The sequence below is a fragment of the Erpetoichthys calabaricus genome, chromosome 1, assembly GCF_900747795.2.
Source record: "Erpetoichthys calabaricus chromosome 1, fErpCal1.3, whole genome shotgun sequence".
Taxonomy (NCBI): Eukaryota; Metazoa; Chordata; class Cladistia; order Polypteriformes; family Polypteridae; genus Erpetoichthys; species Erpetoichthys calabaricus.
Window position 1 is genome coordinate 215,415,051 of NC_041394.2, and position 23,492 is coordinate 215,438,542.

General features: G+C 37.4%; 1 protein-coding gene across 1 annotated transcript in view; it reads right to left on the minus strand.

The window, feature by feature from the left end:
* gsap (gamma-secretase activating protein) overlaps window positions 1-23,492 on the minus strand; it is a 175,170-nt gene that overhangs the window by 90,808 nt on the left and 60,870 nt on the right. The window contains exon 12 of the mRNA XM_028811696.2: window positions 20,192-20,274. Coding sequence (XP_028667529.2) covers window positions 20,192-20,274 — 83 coding nt within the window. The remainder of the gene's footprint in view (window positions 1-20,191; window positions 20,275-23,492) is intronic.

Here is a 23,492-nt window from a genome sequence, read left to right on the forward strand (position 1 = left end):
GGTGCATTCTTTAACTGCCTTGTGGCGCAGTAGTAGTCCTGCTGCTTTGCAGTAAGGAGACTGTGGAAGATTTTGGGTTCGCTTCCCGGTTCCTCCCTGTGTGGATAGCGCTTTGAATACTGAGAACACCGCTATATCAACGTAATGAAGTATTATTATTCTTATGTGTCCAGCTCTCTCTCTCTCTCGTGCGTGTGTGTGTGTCGCTCGCTGCACATGTTCCTGCAGGCATATGCCGCATAATTATTTATTGATGGCTGAACACTTCTGGAAAGACACAGTTGTCTAAAAGGGGTGGGTTTGAGGATACAACAGTAAGTGAATGAAAAGATGGAACTCTGGAGAGAGCAACATACAACCGTCCGTAACTGAAAACTGTTTTTGGCAGATACATGCATATCTTTTTGAAACTTTGGCCCTGTGCCTTGTTAATTTTAATAGCAAAGGCCAATCTAACAGGAAATTGTCTTCGTGTAAAAGTAAAAGGCAAATTATCCGCGACAAACAAACTGTTTTACATGCTGCATATCAACCCGCGGCGTAGTGTACGCCGCAAAATCACGCCGCTTTTTAAATGTTTTTTAAGCAGAGGGAAAAAAATGAACATTTGCAAAATCTGTAACGCTGCTTTCAGTAAGTACAATGCACACGTGTTTAATTTGTCGGCCACTTTTTGCCAGCCATCTTTTCTGGTTTGGGCTGCTTTTGCAGTGTTACCGCTTGTGCATATTAAATCTTGAAATCCTTCAAGTAACTAATTAACTAACACCCACCCACCCAGCTTATGTGAAAAAAATGCGCCTGTTCTTTCATCATTTTGTTGCAGCCTATCAAAGACTTGCTGATCATGTTTTCTAGACTCAATATACATTGGCTTTTCACTCAGCGCGGGGGCGCGCATTCATCTCGGATTATTACATCCAGCTAGACTAATCTGCTACACGGCTGCGTTTGAAAAACCGAGTTATCCCGGATGAGTTTCACCGGCATTAATGATTAGGAATCCGGTTGGAACAAAACCCTGCAGCCATAGGGGTTCACCAGGACTGAGTTTGGAAACACTGCTGAACACAGACGAAACTGACTCAGGTGAGGAGTTGGGGCGGGCAAAGTAGTTGCAGCCATTGATTATTCAGTGTTGTTTGCCTGGGTGTCTGATCTGCTCGACGGGATCAGAAATAAAAGGAAAACAATGTGAAGGCAATGTCACAGGTGTTCCTGTGGTATAGCGGGTCATAGCTCCCCTTCAAAAGGCCATTTTTAAATATGTCTGATCTGCTCGATGGGATCAGAAATAAAAGGAAAGCAATGTGAAGGCAATGTCACAAGTGTTCCTGTAGTATAGCGGGTCTACAGCTCCCCTTCAAAAGGCCATTTTTAAATAATCACCGCGCTCACAGCGTAGCGAGGGGCGTGGAAATGTGGCTGAAACGGTTTCCGGGTGGAGTCGTGCTGCGGGCGTTTCTCCCCTGTGCAGTGTGCGAGCGAGTGAGGAGAGAGAGAAAGCTGGTACGTTAGAGTTGGTGGCCGTGGCTCCATCCTGCGTGCTTCCATGGGTGTCTTGCTTGCTCTGGCGGCGGCTTAGTGAATTATATATATAGATGTTGACTTAAGCACACAACATACAAGATGCAAAGCATTTTATCACTGTCAGCATGAATCATTATCATTTTAGCACCCTAACCTGTTAAAGTTTGGGTTTAAAGACTGTAGTGATGCCATTATGGCTTTTTTAACAATATGTATTAAGAATTTACAAACATTAAACAAAAAGAAAAAACTTACAAAATTACAAAAGAAGATGTATTTTTATCAAAAGGCTAGAAGAAAAAAGTTTATTTGAATTAATATATGTGAAAATTGGAAATTGTAACACATTATATTACAATTTTTATTTAGCAAAAGTCGGTATATGTTTACCAACTCTGACTCCAATATCCCAATAATTAGGGTTAGGGTTAGACTTCAGACTTCAACTCCACAGTCCTGGATAACTTAGTGGAACATGTGGACCTCCAGTCCTCAAGTAAAAGAGAATGGAAAACAACTGGATCAACATGACAACTTAAAATGGATAGGAGTCAGGGTTTGTCTTATTTGGACTAAATGACTAGATCTGTTTGAGGTGGTGTTTGCTCATTGTTTGAAGTGGAAACATTAGCAACAGCTTGTCATATTGGAACATTATAATGTCATCAGGCTTGTCTAAAATTGGTTTGGAAGTACTGTATATTTTTACTTCTTGAACTTAGTTGCCCACTATGATAAACTAGATTATGAATTCTGACCACATAGGCACCATGTCCTGGGGAATTAGTACCGAGAGGGTAACAATAAGGAGCTATTGATATTGCATATGTGTTGTAAGCAGTGATATCTTTCACTTCATGTGGAAGTTATAATCTGTTTTAGTAATTACATAGTGCTCATCAAATGTACAAAGTACTATGTGTAATAACAGCTTTAGTGTTTTGTAAAAGCAGTAAGGAGGTCCTTTTCAAGCTCTTGAGTTCTAAATTGTTTATTCTTGCATTTTCTGTGGAAATTTAGGCTGATCTCTCTTGCAATCTCTTCTTTGGTGTTCGTTGTCAGTCGGTGTGTATAATTTCTGTTTGGGATTGGAGTGTAAGTTTGCACAGGAAACTGTCAGTGTAATGTGTCTGATTGTCAGCATTCATCACAATTTTTCATGGAATTTGTCATGGTTCCTGTCAATAATGTCACGTGCCCATGTTTCTGTTCTGCTTCCATGCCAGGCATGTGGCATCATTACTTGGCTGCTGATTTCGTGTCAGCTAAGTAGAACTTGAGTCAAGTAATGCTGCTGCATCTCTACTGGCCATTCAAGGGAGTCACGGCCAAATTTTGTAGCTGGAGCCAAATTTCTGAGACACCATGGGGCAGACATCCAGCTTATGGGTTGTGTTGTGTATGTCACAGCATAAATTGTCAATTGAGACTAAGATGAAGCTTCAGGGGCCAAGGATGCAAGACTTTTTGCGTGACAATGATCCCTTAACATTATATATAACATTCACTTTTTTATTATAATAATAATAATAACATTTATTTGTATAGCACATTTTCATACAAAAAAGTAGCTCAAAGTGCTTTACATAATGAAGAACAGTAAATAAAAAAAATATAACAACATAAGAAATTAAAATAAGACAATATTAGTTAACATAAAAAAAGAGTAAGGTCCGATGGCCAGGGTGGACAGAAATGCAGATTACTTTCAGCTATCTACTCATTAAACCAAATAATGACTGCTCAGCTGGATCTTGAATTATTTGCTTCATTGAGTTAAACACTGGAAAAATTACAAGTTATTGTCTTTAAACATAGAAAAAGGATATGCTGCAGGCAGTAACAAGATACACCTTTTAAGGTTTATTTTGGAAAGCCTGAATATTAATTTTGTAGAACACAAAACATGGGTTTTAACTTTGATTATCAATTAGTACTTATATTACTGTACTTTTGAAGATGTGTTTTTTTTCAGCTAAGAAATTAAAATAAAACAAAGAAAACTTAGTTCATGTAAATCTCTATTCCAAAAACATCCATGTCCACATCTTTCTGTTTCTAGTCTGGAACATTTTTAAATGCCTGTGACGATGCGGGTTCAATACATGTTCCCATCTGCTGTCCGGGAGCCCTTGAACCCGTCACCATCGGTAATGTTACCGATGAGCTAAGCAGTGAGGCAACAACATAGCAAGGGAATGGTGGAAAGTGCAAAAGTGCTTTTATTAAAACAACAACAACATAATGTCCAAATAAATAAGGTGCAGTGATTCAAAAATCTTCTTTAAATAAATAATCTATAAAACACACGTGGAGGTTTAAAAATCAATAAATAGAACAAAAAACAATAATCCTTTAAAACACGATGAGGTTAAAACGTTGGAAGCAATCTCTTTAAAACACAAAGCCCGGTGTGTTCGTCTAACTAGTGACTCCCCTGCTTCTCCCTATTCAGGCTTTGCAGCAGGGGGAGCCACTCTACCTGCAGGTGACCTTCTTTTCAGAACAGGACTGGAGGCCTCCCGATCCCTGGCTTCGGTCGTGCACTCAACCCAGACCGGGACTTGGCTTCTCTCCAATGGCCAGGACTCTCACACTGGAGATTATCGTCCCAAGTCTCCCGACTCCCACTGCCTTCCACAGCGAGTCACCCCGTCACTTCCGCTCCTCTCAGAATGCTCAGCGGGAGCGACCACAATCAACTGCCCTAGGTGTTAGACAAACACCTCGTTAGGGCCCACAGTCCAGCTGCACTCAAGCCTGTTCTCGCTCGTTCTCGCGATCTTCTTTGCTCTCTCTCTCTCACACCGGCTTTCTCCTCACTTCCTTCCAGCAACCTCCGTCTTTTCCTTTCTCTTTCATTTCATTTTTTTCTCTTTCTTTCCATTCATCCTTTCTTTCTCTAGCCAACTCGTGCTTCTATATATCGAGATGGCATAGCAGCTGCGGCATTTAGCAGCCCCAGGAACAATCACGGATGCAGGCAGTCTCTCACCTGTGCACTTAGATGAGAAACGCCCATATCGCAAATCGCCCTGAGAACTGCTGCAGCCACACAACCACCACGCCCCCTCGCTAAGCCGCGAGCGCGGTGATTATTTATTTAAAACTGGCCTTTGCTGAGAGCTGTGGACCCGCTATACCACAATGCCATTGCAAGGATGTTAAACTATTATAAATGGCCATAAACACAGTGGCATTAAAATCCTTCTTATAACATAAAAAGCTTTAAATGGCTTCAGTCCCTCTTACTAAGCAGAACTAAATAATATCTAGGTTCCAGTTCATAGTCTGAGATCACAAGATTCAGATCTCCTAAAAATTCCAAGAACATTCAGAACTATTGTGAAACACAGCATTTTTGGCATTAAGGCTCAAACTCTGAAATAACCTTTCCTGCTGATACATGTGTTCTCTATTGCTCAACATTTATTTCCCAGCAAAAGATTCAAAACTAAATTTTATTAGCGCCACTAATTAGACCGTTCATATTTTAGTACTATTTATTTTCATCATTCTTTAAAAGTGCAGCAATCATTACCAGCTATTATTGAATCTTTCCTATTTTGTTTTCTTTCTTGTCAGTATCATAGGGCAATTAAAAATACTCATCCAATTTAGGTGAAAGAACTGTCTTGTTTCATAAATTGTATCTAATAGTGGGATTAGCATTCAGTCTATAAACATAACTGTTACATTTTGAGATTTCAAATATTTTTATTTCTTTTCATAAAAAAGAAGAACTTCCAGGTTTATAACACAGATAATTAGGCTGCAGACATTATTGTCACTTTATTACATATTACTATAGCTTATAGAAATAAATAGTGTAGTGATTGAAATAGGAAGCTTATCAAGCTATGCATCAAATTTAGGTGTTTGTTTTCATTTTAGTGCAGTTGTTAAGCAAATATCTTACAAAATTAATGATTCAGTTATTGGATAAATAATGCAGTAGATATTGTATTGAACAAACTCTAATGAACCTATTATGCAGAAAGAAAACAGTATAGTACAAGAAACTACAAACATACTATACTAATAACAAAATACATTAATACATTTTTATTACTAATAATCACATTGAGAAAAATGATTTTCAGGTAAATCTGATGTTAATGGACAAATTATTATAATTTCTGCAGATTTATAGCTACATGCATTTTAACTGTACCACGTTAACATTAGTAGCCAGCTATAGTCTTTATTCCACATATTCAGTTTCAGATAGTTAGATCATTGTATTTCTTTTCAGTAATTTCTTAAAATGACGTGTTAGACAAACATTAATTATTATTTCAAATGGCATATTAATTAGTACAATTCACCTAATTCTAGTAACTAAATGTTCCTCTAAAGCGTTCATTATTTAAGCAAATCTTGTTAAACTCCAATTCATGATTATAAATTAGTGAATGTAATTTTCTTAATTATACATGCCATATTAGATGAAAAATCATTTTAATGAAAGTAATTGTTTAAAAATAGTTAATAGTATACACTTACTCTCTGAAGGTTGCAAGTCCAAATGAAACAATGCAAAAAGCATAAAAAAAGCACGTAATTATTTTCAGCAAACAAAATACTGACTTGACAATGTTTCATTACTACAGACAAAACACTATCTAAAATGTTGCTGCATTTCCTCCACTTTCATTGATAGTCAACGAGTTATTAATACTAATGAAAAGAGACTAAAACCTTACATATTTAGACCATGTGGTAAAAAACATACAGCAAACTGGACAGATCATTTTAAGGGAATACAAGGAATTTCAAATTGTCATATTTTCAAACCTGTCAATAAAAACATATTTATATGTAATGGTTATGTAATGTCAAGTATGTCCTACTTAATGTGGCCCAGGTATCACAGAATGCAAGAGACTTGGTGAACATTGGTTTAGTGTGTACCAGTCTTTAAATCAACTTATTTTAAATAATAAAAACAGACATAAATACATTTTCTGGAAGTGATTATAAGTAATTAGAAATCTTCTCCAGTAAAATGCATGTAGAAATTATAGAGATCACGAAATGTTAACAAGCAATGTGACAAAACATAAACATGAGACTTTGGAACAGAATTAAATTTGTGGACAAACGGAAGAGACGTTCACAAAACCTACTGAAGCTAACCATATAGAAAACTGTACAAATTCTGCTTTAATGTTGATGTTTTTCCCATAAAATCAAATTGAAATGTGTTTCAAATGTAAGACAAAAAGTGGGAAGCATGGAAGAAAACTGAAATCATTAAACCAGATTTCCTTTTGTCACTTAAGAAAAAGTTAATCAAATGAGATGGAAAATGAGCTAATGGCTAACCATATACAGTAACTAATTCTTATTTATTTCTTTGGGTGTTTAATCACACTGTATCTATCACACAAATTTTAAAAATAAAAGAAGGCTAAAATATGCTTATCTTTGCCAAACAGCAAAACATTTGGATGATCTTTTTAGAAAAAGAACAATAACAAAAGTAAACATGTTTGATGTGATATAATAAGAGCATTATCACACCACAGGATTAACTACTGGGTTTCATTAACAGTAACAACTGTGTTTTAATAAAGAAACTGGCTGGAGTAAAAACCTGTAGCCACTACATTTGAAACACCACTGACTGCAATATTTCAGAGCACATTGTGTTCAATCCAAATAAAATGGGTCTGTGTGATTAGAGTCAATGATTGTCATAGGGTAGCATATATACCCTATATATATATATATATATATATATATATATATATATATATATATATATAGCCCTGTGGTGGGCTGGCGCCCTGCGCGGGGATTGTTTCCTGCCTTGCACCCCGTGATGGCTGGGATTGGCTCCAGCAGACCCCCCGTGACCCTGTAGTTAAGATATAGCGGGTTCGATAATGGATGGATGGACATTTGTATGCATAGCCCCATTTGCACGTTTTTGTTTTTTTCTTTCTTCAGTAATATTTCAGCAAACCCGGAGCTTGTCAGTTCAAATCCTGGTACTGACACCACTGTGTGACCCTGAGGAAGTCACTTCACCTGCCTGTGCTGCAAAATACAAAAGTAATGTAACAAATTGTACCTCAGATGTTGGAAGTTGCTGGAATAAAGGCATAAGTAAAATAGATAAATATGTATTATACACATAGGAACTATTAATTTATTTTCAGTTAAGTCATCTGCAGCAAACCTTTATAAATGAGGGTTTCTCCTTTTTAGATAGTGCAAACTGTTTCTTCTTCATTGACGTTTTCTCTTGCAGAGCTTTTTTCATTTCATTGAAAATAAAAAGCAGCAGCTGCCAAAATATGTAGCTTTCTTATTAATTTTTCAACATTGTGTAAAATAAATTTATAAAGTAACATAAAAGGTTTAAATACTGGTTATCCTTTTACATTAAAATATTACTAAAGAGATACAAAAAAAGTAAAATGCATATGTTCTTTTTCTTTAAGGAGATTAAATATTACAGAAAAAAGAAAAAAAAAAACTAAAACAGCCAAATGGGGCTATGCATACGAACATAAAAGGTTTAAATAAAACAGAAATATATACTTTTATTTTTACTTCCTTAACTTGTGGAGGGTGTATCCTGTAGCAAAGCCCTAACTTTTTTCATGAAAGCCCGTTTCAGTCAATAAGTCTTAAAAAAAGGTGTAAAGATATTGACAATAAGCTACGCAAACCCACCAAGACATGGAATCGTTTAAATCAAGTATCATTACATCTTCCTTTCTTAAAGAGAAGTAAGGCAGTACTTATAACCTTACATATATATATATATATATATATATATATATATATATATATAGACATACATACATATATCTATATATGTATATCTATATATATATATATATATATATATATATCTATATATATATATCTATATATATATATATATATATATATATATATATATAAATCCCTGCGAAGTACTGCTTTTAAATTTTTATTAAGAAGAAAAGCTTTTTAAATTGAGGGACAATATCCCAATAACAATTTGTTAAGGATCTGTTTTTTTGTGAAGCAGCCTTAACACAGCTTTTCCGCTGTTTTATAAACGAACGCCATATAAGGTCTTCCTTTTTCCTTGCTTTGCCAAGGAAGGAGCCTTTTTATTAAATCCAAGGGTTCTTCGCTTTTTTTTTTTTGTTCGTTTATTACGATTGTTATAGTTCTGTTTGTATACCACGTTGTCAGTTCAGCACTCCAGTTGTAATATGACCAAGCCATGCAAGCACACTCTTGAGAATGCAACGTATACTTGTACAGGAGAAAAGCAATCTTGCCTCAAATCAATGGCAACCTTTTGTAGGTCTATGAACTTAATTTAAACTTTAGGTTTACACGGTGCTTTCTTTCCGAAGTACCTGCACTCATGAATATGTCTGTATGTGTCAGTCGCTCAAATCCACGCGCTTTGCACCGGCGAAGTACAGCTTTTAAATTTTTATTAAGAAGAAAAGAAAACCTTTTTAAATTGAGGGAAAATATACCAATAACAGTTTGTTAAGGATCTGTTTTTTTGTGAAGCTGCCTTCACTGGAGTGACCACTTCGAGCTGACTTGGTGGCCAACCATAAGCATTACCTGGTAGGTAACCACCCATACAATCAGATTGTGAATCAGACTACGAATGCCGTGAATGTAATTACCCCGATCTACATGTTGTCAAATAAACGAACCACACGGCGTGGCGCAATTTTAGGGGCTTCGCCTCTAGCGCTGACGTCCGAGGTTCAATTCCCGTAAGGGAGTGAAGTGAGTGGGTGGTTACCTACCAGGTAACGCTTATGGTTGGCCAGCAAGTCAGGTAACATCAGCCATGGTGCCTTCAGTTGTGAGAAGCAGATCATAGAATGGTTGAAAATAGTTTACTGTCAAATAATGCAAAGAGTACGCGACACGTGTTTCACCCTAATTCTTGGCTCATCAGGCGTACACACTCACTGCACTCGCTTACGGGAATCGAACCGCGGACGTCAGCACTAGAGGCGAAGCCCCTAACATTGCGCCACGGCGTGCGGTTCGTTTATTTGACAGCATGTAGATCGGGGTAATTACATTCACGGCATACTGCAAGTTTAGTTTCTTTTCAATAAAGTCAGGCGTTAGGCAAGTGTCATTGAATAGCGGCGCGTCATTGAAGAGCAGCGCTGCAAGTTTAGTTTCTTTTCAATAAAGTCAGGCATTAGGCAAGTGTCATAGAATAGCGACAGCGCTGCAAGTTTAGTTTCTTTTCAATAAAGTCAGGAGTTAGGCAAGTGGCATTGAATAGCGGCGCGTGATTGAATAGCGGCGTCAGTAAAAATAGTTTACTGTCAAATAATGCAAAGAGTACGCGACACGTCTTTCCCCCTTATTCTTGGCTCATCAGGAGTACACACTCACTGCACTCGCTTACGGTAATCGAACCTCAGACGTCAGCGCTAGAGGGGCTTCGCAGCGGTGAAGTATTGCTTTTAAATTTTAATTAAGAAGAAAAGAAAACCTTTTTAAATTAAGTCTTAAAAAGAGGTGTAAAGATATTGACAATAAGCTACGCAAACCCACCAAGACATGCAATCGTTTAAATCAAGGCGCGAGTCGAAAAACATCATCCCATAATATTAGTTAACGATTAACACATTTCTATACGTATTGTAAGCATACAATACAACTGATAATATGTTGCGCTTATTAATCTGGTGTACCGACATTTTTGCACGTTTAACGGCTGAAATCTAACGTGGTTTGTGCCCTTCAGAATGAAAACAGTTTGCGTTTACCTTTTTAATAAAAGGCGAGCTTTTAAGCCTGAGAAATCACCCCGTAAATGCACACGTTTAATTGCACATGTGTTAATATGTATGCTTACACAGTATTAAAAGACACTCAACAATTAACGTCATTTACCTTCGTTCCCGCGTTTGACTCGTGCTGTAAATCTCTTCCCACGATTGACTCGTGCTGTAAATCTCTTCCTTGTTTTCAGTTCACGTGATTACGTAGGAGGCGTAATACGTGATGACGCGATACGTGACTCCGCCTCCTCCATTACAGTATATGGAAAAAAAACAGGTTCCAGTTATGACCATTACGCGTAGAATTTCGAAATGAAACCTGCCTAACTTTTGTAAGTAAGCTGTAAGGAATGAGCCTGCCAAATTTCAGCCTTCCACCTACACGGGAAGTTGGAGAATTAGTGATGAGTGAGTCAGTCAGTCAGTCAGTGAGTCAGTGAGGGCTTTTCCTTTTATTAATTAGTATAGATATAGATAAATATATATGTATATATATAAATTATATATATATTTATCTATCTATCTATCTATCTATCTATCTATATATATATATATATATATATATATATATATATATATATATATATATATATATATATACAGTGGTGTGAAAAACTATTTGCCCCCTTCCTGATTTCTTATTCTTTTGCATGTTTGTCACACAAAATGTTTCTGATCATCAAACACATTTAACCATTAGTCAAATATAACACAAGTAAACACAAAATGCAGTTTTTAAATGATGGTTTTTATTATTTAGGGAGAAAAAAAATCCAAACCTACATGGCCCTGTGTGAAAAAGTAATTGCCCCCTTGTTAAAAAATAACCTAACAGTGGTGTATCACACCGGAGTTCAATTTCCGTAGCCACCCCCAGGCCTGATTACTGCCACACCTGTTTCAATCAAGAAATCACTTAAATAGGAGCTGCCTGACACAGAGAAGTAGACCAAAAGCACCTCAAAAGCTAGACATCGTGCCAAGATCCAAAGAAATTCAGGAACAAATGAGAACAGAAGTAATTGAGATCTATCAGTCTGGTAAAGGTTATAAAGCCATTGCTAAAGCTTTGGGACTCCAGCGAACCACAGTGAGAGCCATTATCCACAAATGGCAAAAACATGGAACAGTGGTGAACCTTCCCAGGAGTGGCCGGCCGACCAAAATTACCCCAAGAGCACAGAGACGACTCATCCGAGAGGTCACAAAAGACCCCAGGACAACGTCTAAAGAACTGCAGGCCTCACTTGCCTCAATTAAGGTCAGTGTTCACGACTCCACCATAAGAAAGAGACTGGGCAAAAACGGCCTGCATGGCAGATTTCCAAGACGCAAACCACTGTTAAGCAAAAAGAACATTAGGGCTCGTCTCAATTTTGCTAAGAAACATCTCAATGATTGCCAAGACTTTTGGGAAAATACCTTGTGGACTGATGAGTCAAAAGTTGAACTTTTTGGAAGGCAAATGTCCCGTTACATCTGGCGTAAAAGGAACACAGCATTTCAGAAAAAGAACATCATACCAACAGTAAAATATGGTGGTGGTAGTGTGATGGTCTGGGGTTGTTTTGCTGCTTCAGGACCTGGAAGGCTTGCTGTGATAGATGGAACCATGAATTCTACTGTCTACCAAAAAAACCTGAAGGAGAATGTCCGGCCATCTGTTCGTCAACTGAAGCTGAAGCGATCTTGGGTGCTGCAACAGGACAATGACCCAAAACACACCAGCAAATCCACCTCTGAATGGCTGAAGAAAAACAAAATGAAGACTTTGGAGTGGCCTAGTCAAAGTCCTGACCTGAATCCAATTGAGATGCTATGGCATGACCTTAAAAAGGCGGTACATGCTAGAAAACCCCTCAAATAAAGCTGAATTACAACAATTTTGCAAAGATGAGTGGGCCAAAATTCCTCCAGAGCGCTGTAAAAGACTCATTGCAAGTTATCGCAAACGCTTGATTGCAGTTATTGCTGCTAAGGGTGGCCCAACCAGTTATTAGGTTCAGGGGGCAATTACTTTTTCACACAGGGCCATGTAGGTTTGGATTTTTTTTCTCCCTAAATAATAAAAACCACCATTTACAAACTGCATTTTGTGTTTACTTGTGTTATATTTGACTAATGGTTAAATGTGTTTGATGATCAGAAACATTTTGTGTGACAAACATGCAAAAGAATAAGAAATCAGGAAAGGGGCAAATAGTTTTTCACACCACTGTATATATATTTATCTATATCTATACTAATTAATAAAAGGCAAAGCCCTCACTGACTCACTCACTCACTCACTGACTGACTGACTGACTCACTCATCACTAATTGTCCAACTTCCCGTGTAGGTGGAAGGCTGAAATTTGGCAGGCTCATTCCTTAAAGCTTACTTATAAAAGTTAGGCAGGTTTAATTTCAAAATTCAAAGCATAACGGTCATAACTGGAACCTCTTTTTTGTCCATATACAGTAATGGACGGCAGCTCGCTGGCCGTGGGAGGCGGGGTTGCGTATCGCGTCATCACGCCTCACACATAATCACGTGAACTGACTGTGAAGGAGAAAGGACGGCCTTATATGGCGTTCGTTTATAAAATTTCGGACAGGCTGTGTAAAGGCAGCTTCACAAAAAACAGATCCTTAACAAATTGTTATTGGTATATTTTCCCTCAGTTTAAAAAGGTTTTCTTTTCTTCTTAATAAAAATTTAAAAGCAGAACTTCGCCGCTGTAAAGCGCGCCTGACTTTATTGAAAAGAAACTAAACTTGCAGCGCCGCCGCTATTCAATGACACTTGCCTAATGCCTGACTTTATTGAAAAGAAACTAAACTTGCAGCGCCGCCACTATTCTATGACACTTGCATAATGCCTGACGCCGCTATTCAATCATGCGCCGCTATTCAATGCCACTTGCCTAACTCCTGACTTTATTGAAAAGAAACTAAACTTGCAGCGCCGTCGCTATTCTATGACACTTGCCTAACGCCTGACTTTACTGAAAAGAAACTAAACTTACAGCGCCGCTCTTCAATGACGCGCCGCTATTCAATGACACTTGCCTAACGCCTGACTTTATTGAAAAGAAACTAAACTTGCAGTATGCCGTGAATGTAATTACCCCGATCTACATGCTGTCAAATAAACGAACCGCACGCCGTGGCGCAATGCTAGGGGCTTCGCCTCTAGTGCTGACGTCCGAGGTTCGATTCCCGTAAGCGAGTGCAGTGAGTGTATACGCCTGATGAGCCAAGAATTAGGGTGAAACACGTGTCGCGTACTCTTTGCATTATTTGACAGGAAACTATTTTCAACCATTCTATGATCTGCTTCTCACAACTGAACGCACCGTGGCTGATGTTAGCTGGCTTGCTGGCCAACCATAAGCGTTACCTGGTAGGTAACCACCCATACAATCAGATTGTGATTCAGACTGCGAATGCCGTGAATATAATTTCCCCGATCTACATGCTAGAGAAAACCTCAATGAAGAAGAAACAGTGTGTAAGCATACATATTAACACATGTGCAATTAAACGTGTGCATTTACGGGGTGATTTCTCAGGCTTAAAAGCTCGCCTTTTATTAAAAAGGTAAATGCAAACTGTTTTCGTTCTGAAGGGCACAAACCACGTTGGATTTCAGCCGTTAAACGCGCAAAAATGTCGGTACACCAGATAAATAAGCGCAACATATTATCAGTTGTATTGCATACTTACAATACATATAGAAATGTGTTAATCGTTAACTAATAGTGGGATGGTGTTTTTTGACTCGCGCCTTGATTTAAATGATTCCATGTCTTGGTGGGTTTGCGTAGCTTATTGTCAATATCTTTACACCTGTTTTTAAGACTTATTGACTGAAACGGGCTTTCACGAAAAAAGTTAGGGCTTTGCTACAGGATACACCCTCCACAAGTTAAGGAAGTAAAAATAAAGGTATATATTTCTGTTTTATTTAAACCTTTTAAGTTTGTATGCGGGCGGTATGGTGGCGCAGTGAAAGGTGCCAGTTAGGAGACCCGGGTTCGCTTCCCTGCGTGGAGTTTGAATTGATAAAAGACTGCAACGAAGGATAGTCCGAATGGTGGATAAACAACCCCAATCAACTTCAAAACATATTCAAGCTGTTCTGCAGACTCAGGGTGCAACAGTGTCAGCTCGAACTATCCGTCGACATCTGAACGAAATGAAACGCTATGGCAGGAGAGCCAGGAGTACCCCACTGCTGACACAGAAACATAAAAAAGCCAGACTGGAGTTTGCCAAAATGTACTTGAGGAAGCGAAGCTCCTTCTGGGCGAACGTCTTGTGGACAGATGAGACCAAGGTAGAGCTTTTTGGTAAAGCTCATCATTCTACTGTTTACAGAAAACAGAATGAGGCCTACGAAGAAAAGAACACAGTACCTACAGTCAAACATGGTGGAGGTTCTAAGATGTTTTGGGAATGTTTTGCTGCCTCTGGCACTGGATTCCTTGACTGTGTGCAAGGCATCATGAAATCTGAAGACTACCAAAAGATATTGGGGCGCAATGTAGGGCCCAGTGTCAGAAAGCTGGGTCTGCGTCAGAGGTCATGGGTGTTCCAGCAGGACAATGACCCCAAACATATCTCTAAAAGCACTCAGAAATGGTTGAAGACAAAGCGCTGGAGAGTTCTGAAGTGGCCAGCAATGAGTCCGGATCTAAATCCGATCGAACACTTATGGAGAGATCTCAAAATTGCTGTTTGGAGAAGGCACCCTTCAAATCTGAGAAACCTTGAGCAGTTTGCAAAAGAAGAGTGGTCGGAAATTCCAGTTGAGAGGTGTAACAAGCTTGTTGATGGTTATAGGAAGCGCTTGATTTCAGTTATTTTTTTAAAAGGGCATGCAACCAAATATTAAGTAGAGGGTGCCAATAATTTTGTCCAGCCCGATTTTTGAGTTTTGTGTGAAATGATGTCAGATTTGGATTTTTTTCTCTGTTTTTTTGTGTTGCTCCAATGCACATAAAGGAAATAAACATGTGTATACCAAAACATTTGTAATTGCAACAATTTTCTGGGAGAAATGGTGCATTTTCAAGGAAAATTCCAGGGGTGCCAATAATTTCGGCCATGACCGTGATGTGGGGGGGGGGGGGGGGGGATTGAGTGTACAGTTTATTTATTATGAACATGTTCTTCCTAAGTTTGCATATGCAGGATTTATGTCCAAGTGTCTGTTGATGGCATTCTCATTTGATAGCCAAGATTCGGCCAGCTCTCTGCCACTTTTAGTACTGGCCTTAAATTTTACTTGTACATTGTCATAGTTAAATGTATGTCCTGTTGATTTAGTATGCGTGTAGATCAATGAAAGTGAGTCCTTTCTTCTGACGCCGTTGCAATGTTCCTGTATACGTGTTGCAATTCTTTTTGAAGTTTGTCCTATGTATACCGCTGAGCAAGAGCTGCATGGAATGCTATAAACTGCGTTTCGTGTTTCTGCTATCGATTTCTTGTTTTTAGCATTAAAGAGGACCGTGCGCAAATTGTTCATGGGTTTGTGTGCTATTCTGACGCCTGACTTGGCCAGGATGCGCGCTGTACCTTTAGACACCTTGTGGTGATAAGGGAGTGAGTGCCATGTTGGGTGGGGGTTCTGATTCAAGTCGATTGTTTGCTGAGTTTTTTGGCGTCTTCTGTGTAAGCTCCGATTAATGAATGTTTTTGAGTATCCGTTTGAAGTGAAAAGATGGAAGAGATAGCGTCTCTCATTAATTTTTGTTTCCTTCGTATTACAATGGGTGTGGACTCTTCTGAATAGAGTTTTAACACAGCTCTGTTTATGAGATACCGGGTGGTTGCTGGTGAAGTGTAATATCTTGTCTGCGTAGCATTCTTTACGGTAAACACTTGTGGTCAGGGTGGTGTCATTATTTCTTTTGATGTAGATGTCCAGGAAGCTGATGAGTCGGTTAATTTCTTTTTCCATTGTGAATTGGATTGCAGGGAATATTGTGTTGATGTGGTTGTAGAATTCATTCAGCTGGTAATTTTTTAGTATATAAATATATATATATATATATATATACACACACATATATATACATATATATGGGCAGAGTGGTGGCTCTGAGGCTAAGGGTCTGCGCTGAAGGTTGCCGGTTCGAATCCCTGTCACTGCCAAAAGAGATCCTATTCTGCTGGGCCCTTGAGCAAGACCCTTAACCTTCAATTGCTCCGGGGCGCTGTACAATGGCTGACCCTGCGCTCCGACCCCAAGAGGTATGCGAAAACTAACAAATTCCTAATACAAGAAATTGTATAATTGTACAAGAAATGGTATAAGGTGAAATAAAGAACAAAAAAAAAATATACATATATATATTATAAAAGAAAATCTTGAGATGAGACTATTTCCAAGAGATTTTTTAAGTCCTGCAAGACAAGACTATTGCCAAGAGATTTTTTCAAGTCCTCTCAACCATTTACGATTAACAGCTAACGCCCACAGTCCTCTCACCTCTCATGCTTATGTCAGACACAGTTCCTGCTCTCTCAGCTCTTATAAATTTTTACATTTTCCTAACTTTAAGATCCCAATAAAAGAAGACTTATTATGTCCAAATCTTAATAAAGAATTTCATCCTGAAGAATATCAACAGAAGAAATAAGTACACAGGCATGTCACAATGCAACTCCAAACGGAATCAAAATTCAAAGCGATATTGATGAAAAGTTAATTCCAAATATTGTTTTTACTTAAGTTTTACAGTAAAAGTGTAAGTTTAAAAAGTATTTGCATATTAATTTCAAAGCCGAACAGAACGTATAACACAACAAATACATCTAACGCAATATGAAACATAATTTTCTTTCAGTTTATCATGTTTTACTATTTTTTTACTATGGTTAATTACTCTCTGTAATGTAAAATAGTTAGGTCTATTATGCATATGTAGCAATTCCCATGAAAATAATCTGATTAAATTGTACAACTGTATACATATATTACAGAGAGACACTCAAAATAATTTGTTTCCTCTTACATTCCTTTCCAGATAAATGACATTTGCTTTTTTGTTATTGCTTTTTGTTGTTTCCAATTTTACAGTTAAATTACCCCAGGCAGCAGGAAAAGTGAGCTGGTATACCAGTTGTGCAGCTTGCTTGCCAATGTGTATCCCCTCCCAGGCATTTACTAACTTGTACTGGGGATATGTTTTACCATCAGGAGTGATTATCAAATGAGTAAAAATGGAAAAACAGACAAAATGTAAACGTTTCATGGAATGATTCTCTGTTTTAAGATAGACAAATCTGTAAACATTTTTACAGTACACTGTATTCAAGCTCTCTCAACAAAAAATTTACTTTCCTAACACACTGAAGAATAAGTGTGCCCAACTTCTTCAAAATCAATCTGGGAGTCAATTTGTTTCATTGAGAAGGACAGACAGACAAACAAGAAATGGCAACTGCAGTATGTCTTTTTTATCATTAAATGCAAATGCATCTAAAAATAGTTTAAAAAGATGCAAATATATTTTTTAAAAATTCCTGAATTGTAGACATAAAAATCTTTCACGTAGTTTATGAACTTTTCTTATTGTTCTGCTGCTAAGTGTTGTACATAATCTACTACTGTTTTCAGTATTTTTTTTTTAGTAGTTGTAGCTATGGAGGCAACATAATTTGATACTGTGTTGTGTGAAGTGTTATTGGGGAAGGTTGAAATGGATAGCTTTCCTTGAAAAGATAATAGAGCTGTAGTTTTAGTTTTATATTAATAAAATGCCTAAACGTTCTGATTGGATTGCCCATTTACACTCATATCCAATGTTGCATCTTCTAGCATTGGATCCTGTTTTGTAATGACAATTTTTGAGGTTGAAACAAACCAGTTTCTTGTAAAGTACCTAGATCAAATAAACTGTATCCCAAACAGGAGCAATGTTTCTTTTACCTTAGCAGATTAATGTGCTCTTAAGAGTCACAGTCAAATTGTAGGAATTGTAAGCTTTAATGTGAATTGTTGCAACAGCTAAGCACATTTCCATTGATTTGCTAAATTCTAAGGTATGTCAGCATTAACTCATTAAGGACACCAGGCTATGAAAAAAGAAAAAAAAACAATGAAAAAAGGGTTGCTCAGCAACCAGGATACCATGTGCATGTCATTAATTACAATGGCCCTAAGCTTTGTTGGCTTTAATATATTTGGATAAACAGTCCATTGGAGGGTTCACTCACACACAAACCAACTCTCACACTCACACGTAAGACAATCTGGAATTTCTAATTAATTGTCCTTCTGGTATTCCGGAGAAAGAAAATGCTGACATGTGAGGACGCACAATGATATATATATAGGAACTAGGTTTGAACCGAGGATGCTGTGTCTGTAAGGCAGCAGTGGTATTCAATGCGCAACTTTCCTCCAACAATGTTTTGACGAAATTCTAAATATTATTTTGCAACTTCAGTTGCACAATTACAATTATTTTCTGGTTCCATCAGTTGAATTTGGTAAAAAAAAAGCTACTAAATTCAAGGAAAATAAGTAATATATGTGAAAAATAATAAAATTCAATCTTATGAAACAAAGATCATAAAACATCAGAATAATAATCTACTGTAAACTAACAGTAGCCCATTTTTGTGTACATTGCTAAATTATTTTGGGGATGCATTTCAAAAACTTCCAAACTAAAGCTTATGATTGTCATGTAGTAAACAAATCTGTGCAAATGCCTCCAACTAACTAATAAACAAACAAAACATTAAGCTTTAGAGTACATTCTAAGTTAAAAAACTGATAAACTGCAAAATAATTACCCATCAAATTGTGCAAAAATAAGTACCCAATATTTTAAATAATTGTGGCATTGAGGGAGCATAACTTCTAATTTATTTAGAATATGGAAATTTAAAAAAACATCACGTCTATCATGCTTACTTAGTCAGGCAACAGTTAGTCCATCCTAGTACCACATAATTTAATTGTCAAATTACACACTTCAGTTACATGATTTGATACAAATTATTTTATTCAAAATTACAATAAAAAAATGAATGAGACAATCTAATAAATGCATAAACTTCAAACCTTAACAGAAAAGAATGAGCCCTTTGCAGAGATCTAAACATACAACATATATATTTAAAACACACTGAAAACAGACTTGATATGTAAAGAAACATTCTGCATTTGGATATTGGATATTTGCAAATTAAGTGAATGTTTCAAAGCAGGAAAATAGTTAATTGAGCATTAATCTAAAAATAAATGTGAGTTAATGTAATGCAGAAAAATAAAATGAACCTTTAAAACTTTTGGCTGCCTAATCTTTTTTGGGTTTTCCTGGTTAAAAAGTTTTGAGTGAAAGAGTCCTGTGTGTGTGTGTGTGTGTGTGTGTGTGCATGAGTGTATGTGAAAAGCTGTTTTGTCAGCTTCCTATGTAGGTGATATGAAATTGTGCCTGTTAATGTCCCAAATGTCTCTTTCACTGTGTATCACACTGTGTGTCATTTTTATCCAGCAGGGAGGTGTGAATTTCATAATGGTCCAAAGACTGAGATTTTAACCTTAAAATTGTTAAGTGAAAAATTCATTTGACAGTCAAATACGTGCATATTGCTAAAGAATACCATGCAGATACAAGATGTGTATTAATTTCAAGAAATTATGCTCCATGTTTTCCTTCTAGTACATTTCTATTGCTCCTTTTTTCTCTCTAACAAGAGGCCCAAAATGTTGAGCCAATGTTTATTGGTTACAGTCAGAGAAAGGTTCATATGTAACTATTACAGTACTTAGTTCTATTCTTATTTGGAGAAATACCCTCAGAAATGATAAAAGTGTTGACTGCAATGTAAAAATGTAAAAGTAATCAAATTAAAGTATATCTTTGATATACCTGTTCCACTTGTGAAAACGCGAAGATTCAATGCAGCAGCAGTTTCATCTTCCTCACAGTATCCATGTCCAAAGTTAACAAGTCTGAGCAAACAAAAGAATTGAAGATAATTAAAAGGTCTTAACTTTATCATGCCTACTTAAAATCCTAATGAAGTTACACTGGGATCAAGTCTAATTAAACATTTTCCTGTAAGTTTCGACAATATATAAACTGACTTAATACCTTTTTCAGATTTTTAAAATGAAACTGTGTAGTGTATATATAACTACTTTTGCCATGCCAGTTATATAAAAAGGGGATAACAAAGAAGAAAATCAATATTTATAGTCCCCTTTATCTGTAGACATTGACATACTAATTCTCTTTAAATTGTATCTCTTTTGAAATTAAATGATGACAACAATAATTTTTCTAGGAGCAACTACTGTAATAAATTAAAAGATGAATGTTACAAAGAGTTTTGTGTTTTAGTTTGCTAAAGAGGTAAACATCAGCTAATCAATTTCCTTAATTTTATTCAAAAACTGAAGACTTTCTCAAAATGTGTGATACTGCTGTTCTGTCTTAAAAAGACATACAAAAACTTTATCCCTTGTGACAGTGTTATTTAATATTAGAGTTAATGCTTTATGAGGGCGGCCTGGTGGCGCAGTGGTAGCGCTGCTGCCTCGCAGTTAGGAGACCCGGGTTCACTTCCCGGGTCCTCCCTGCATGGAGTTTGCATGTTCTCCCTGTGTCTGCATGGGTTTCCTCCGGGCGCTCCGGTTTCCTCCCACAGTCCAAAGACATGCAGGTTAGGTGGATTGGCGATTCAAAATTGGCCCTAGTGTGTGCTTGGTGTGTGGGTGTGTTTGTGTGTGTCCTGCGGTGGGTTGGCACCCTGCCCAGGATTGATTCCTGCCTTGTGCCCTGTGTTGGCTGGGATTGGCTCCAGCAGACCCCCGTGACCCTGTGTTCGGATTCAGCGGGTTGGAAAATGGATGGATGGATGCTTTATGAGCGCTGTGAATTCAGATTTTTTTAAATAAAGCAGAGCAATTTATTACATTCTATATTATGTTAACTATACAGCTAACATATATTTTACTTTTATATTAAAATCAGTCTATAGTTTTGTAAACTAAAAATTAAATAAATGAAGTAAATGATTTATTACCCAAAAATGTCACTGTGTGAAATTTTATGTAAACATCAATACCACATAAAACATAAGGACAACATTAATCAATCCCAAAAGCTCACTATCAACCAGTTCCAAACTTAGGAACATTCATTCAAATACTATGGAAAACAATTAACATCAAGATGTTACATTCATGCATCTCACAGTTTGTGGGTAAATTCTGTTTATTACGATAGCTAATATTATTAAGTTTTGATTACAGTCAGCTACATCCTACAAATAAAAGATTGCCATGACAGTCATTATTGAACAAATATTTTTTAAAATCAAGACCACCAAAAAAAAAAAATACTAAAAGGCCCCATTTAAAATGTCCAACTTCCAAAGGAGGAAAAAAAAATAGTAACATGATAGGAATGTGTGATAAATATACAGAAAAACTGTGGACAAGACAAAAGGTGCTATAAATCTTTCAGTACCAAGAATCTCAATGTGACCCCAAACATTAAAAACTTAATTTTGACATTTTAAGAAGCTAAATTTAAACATTGGATGGCAAGCTATTTTAATAATCTATAATAATAAAAGGCAAAGCCCTCACTGACTGATTCACTCACTCACTGACTCACTCATCACTAATTCTCCAACTTCCCGTGTAGGTGGAAGGCTGAAATTTGGCAGGCTCATTCCTTACAGCTTACTTACAAAAGTTAGGCAGGTTTCATTTCGAAATTCAAAGCGTAACGGTCATAACTGGAACCTCTTTTTTCACAATATACTGTAATGGACGGCAGCTCGATGGCCGTGGGAGGAGGAGTTGAGTGTCATGTCATCACGCCTCCCACGTAATCACGTGAAAAGACTGTGAACGCAGTAGGGACAAATGAAGGAGCAGCCGCAAACAGCGAAGAACAAAAAAATTCATTAAACAATTGAGAAGGGAGCGAGTGAAGCATACAAGCATGTTCATAAGGGAAACAAAGCACGGTGTAAAACGTAAGTTTAAATTAAGTTTATAGAAACGCTCCCGCTGCGGATTGCAATAACGTGAAAAGACTGTGAATGCAGTAGGGACAAATGAAGGAGGAGCCGCAAACAGCGAAGAACAAAAAATTCATTAAACAATTGAGAAGGGAGCGAGTGAAGCATACAAGCATGTTCATAAGGGAAACAAAGCACGGTGTAAAACGTAAGTTTAAATTAAGTTTATAGAAACGCTCCCGCTGCGGATTGCAATAACGTGAAAAGACTGTGAATGCAGTAGGGACAAATGAAGGAGGAGCCGCAAACAGCGAAGAACAAAAAATTCATTAAACAATTGAGAAGGGAGCGAGTGAAGCATACAAGCATGTTCATAAGGAAAACAAAGCACGGTGTAAAACGTAAGTTTAAATTAAGTTTATAGAAACGCTCCCGCTGCGGATTGCAATAACATATTCGCGAGATAAAAGTTTAATGAGAAGACACGAGGTATAAACGAACCACATGCCGTAGCGCAACGGTAGGGGCAACAGTTTCAACCATTCTATGATCTGCTTCTCGCAACTGAAAGACGGCACATGGTGGATGTTAGCCCACTTGCTGACCGCAACGTTAGGGGCTTCAACTCTGGCGCTGACGATATTCGATTCTCGAGAGGGGATGCAGTGAGTGTGTATGCCTGATGAGCCCAGAATTAAGGAGAAACACGTGTCGCATACTCTTTGCATTATTTGAAAGTAAACTATTAAAACCATTCTATGATCAGCTTCTGGGAACAGAAATAGGGCACGTGGCGGATGTAAGGCGACTTCCTGACCAACCACAAGCGTAACCTGGCAGGTAACCATCCATACAGTCAGATTGTGATTCAGAAAACGAATGCCATGAATTTAATTACCACGATCTACATACTGTCAAATAAACGAAACACACGCCGTAGCGGGACAGCTGTGAAAAGCGAGGTTCACAAAAAAACAGATCCTTAACAAATTGTTATTGGTATATTTTCGATCCGTTTAAAAAGGTTTTATTTTCTTCTTAAAAAATTAAAGCAGTACTTCGCCGCAACGAAGCGCGAGAATTTGGCTATATATATCTGCTTCTCACAATTAAAAGAGGGCACGTGGCGGATTTTAGATGACTTCATGACCAAACATAAGTGTTACCTGCCAGGTAGGGTTACCACTTTTAATA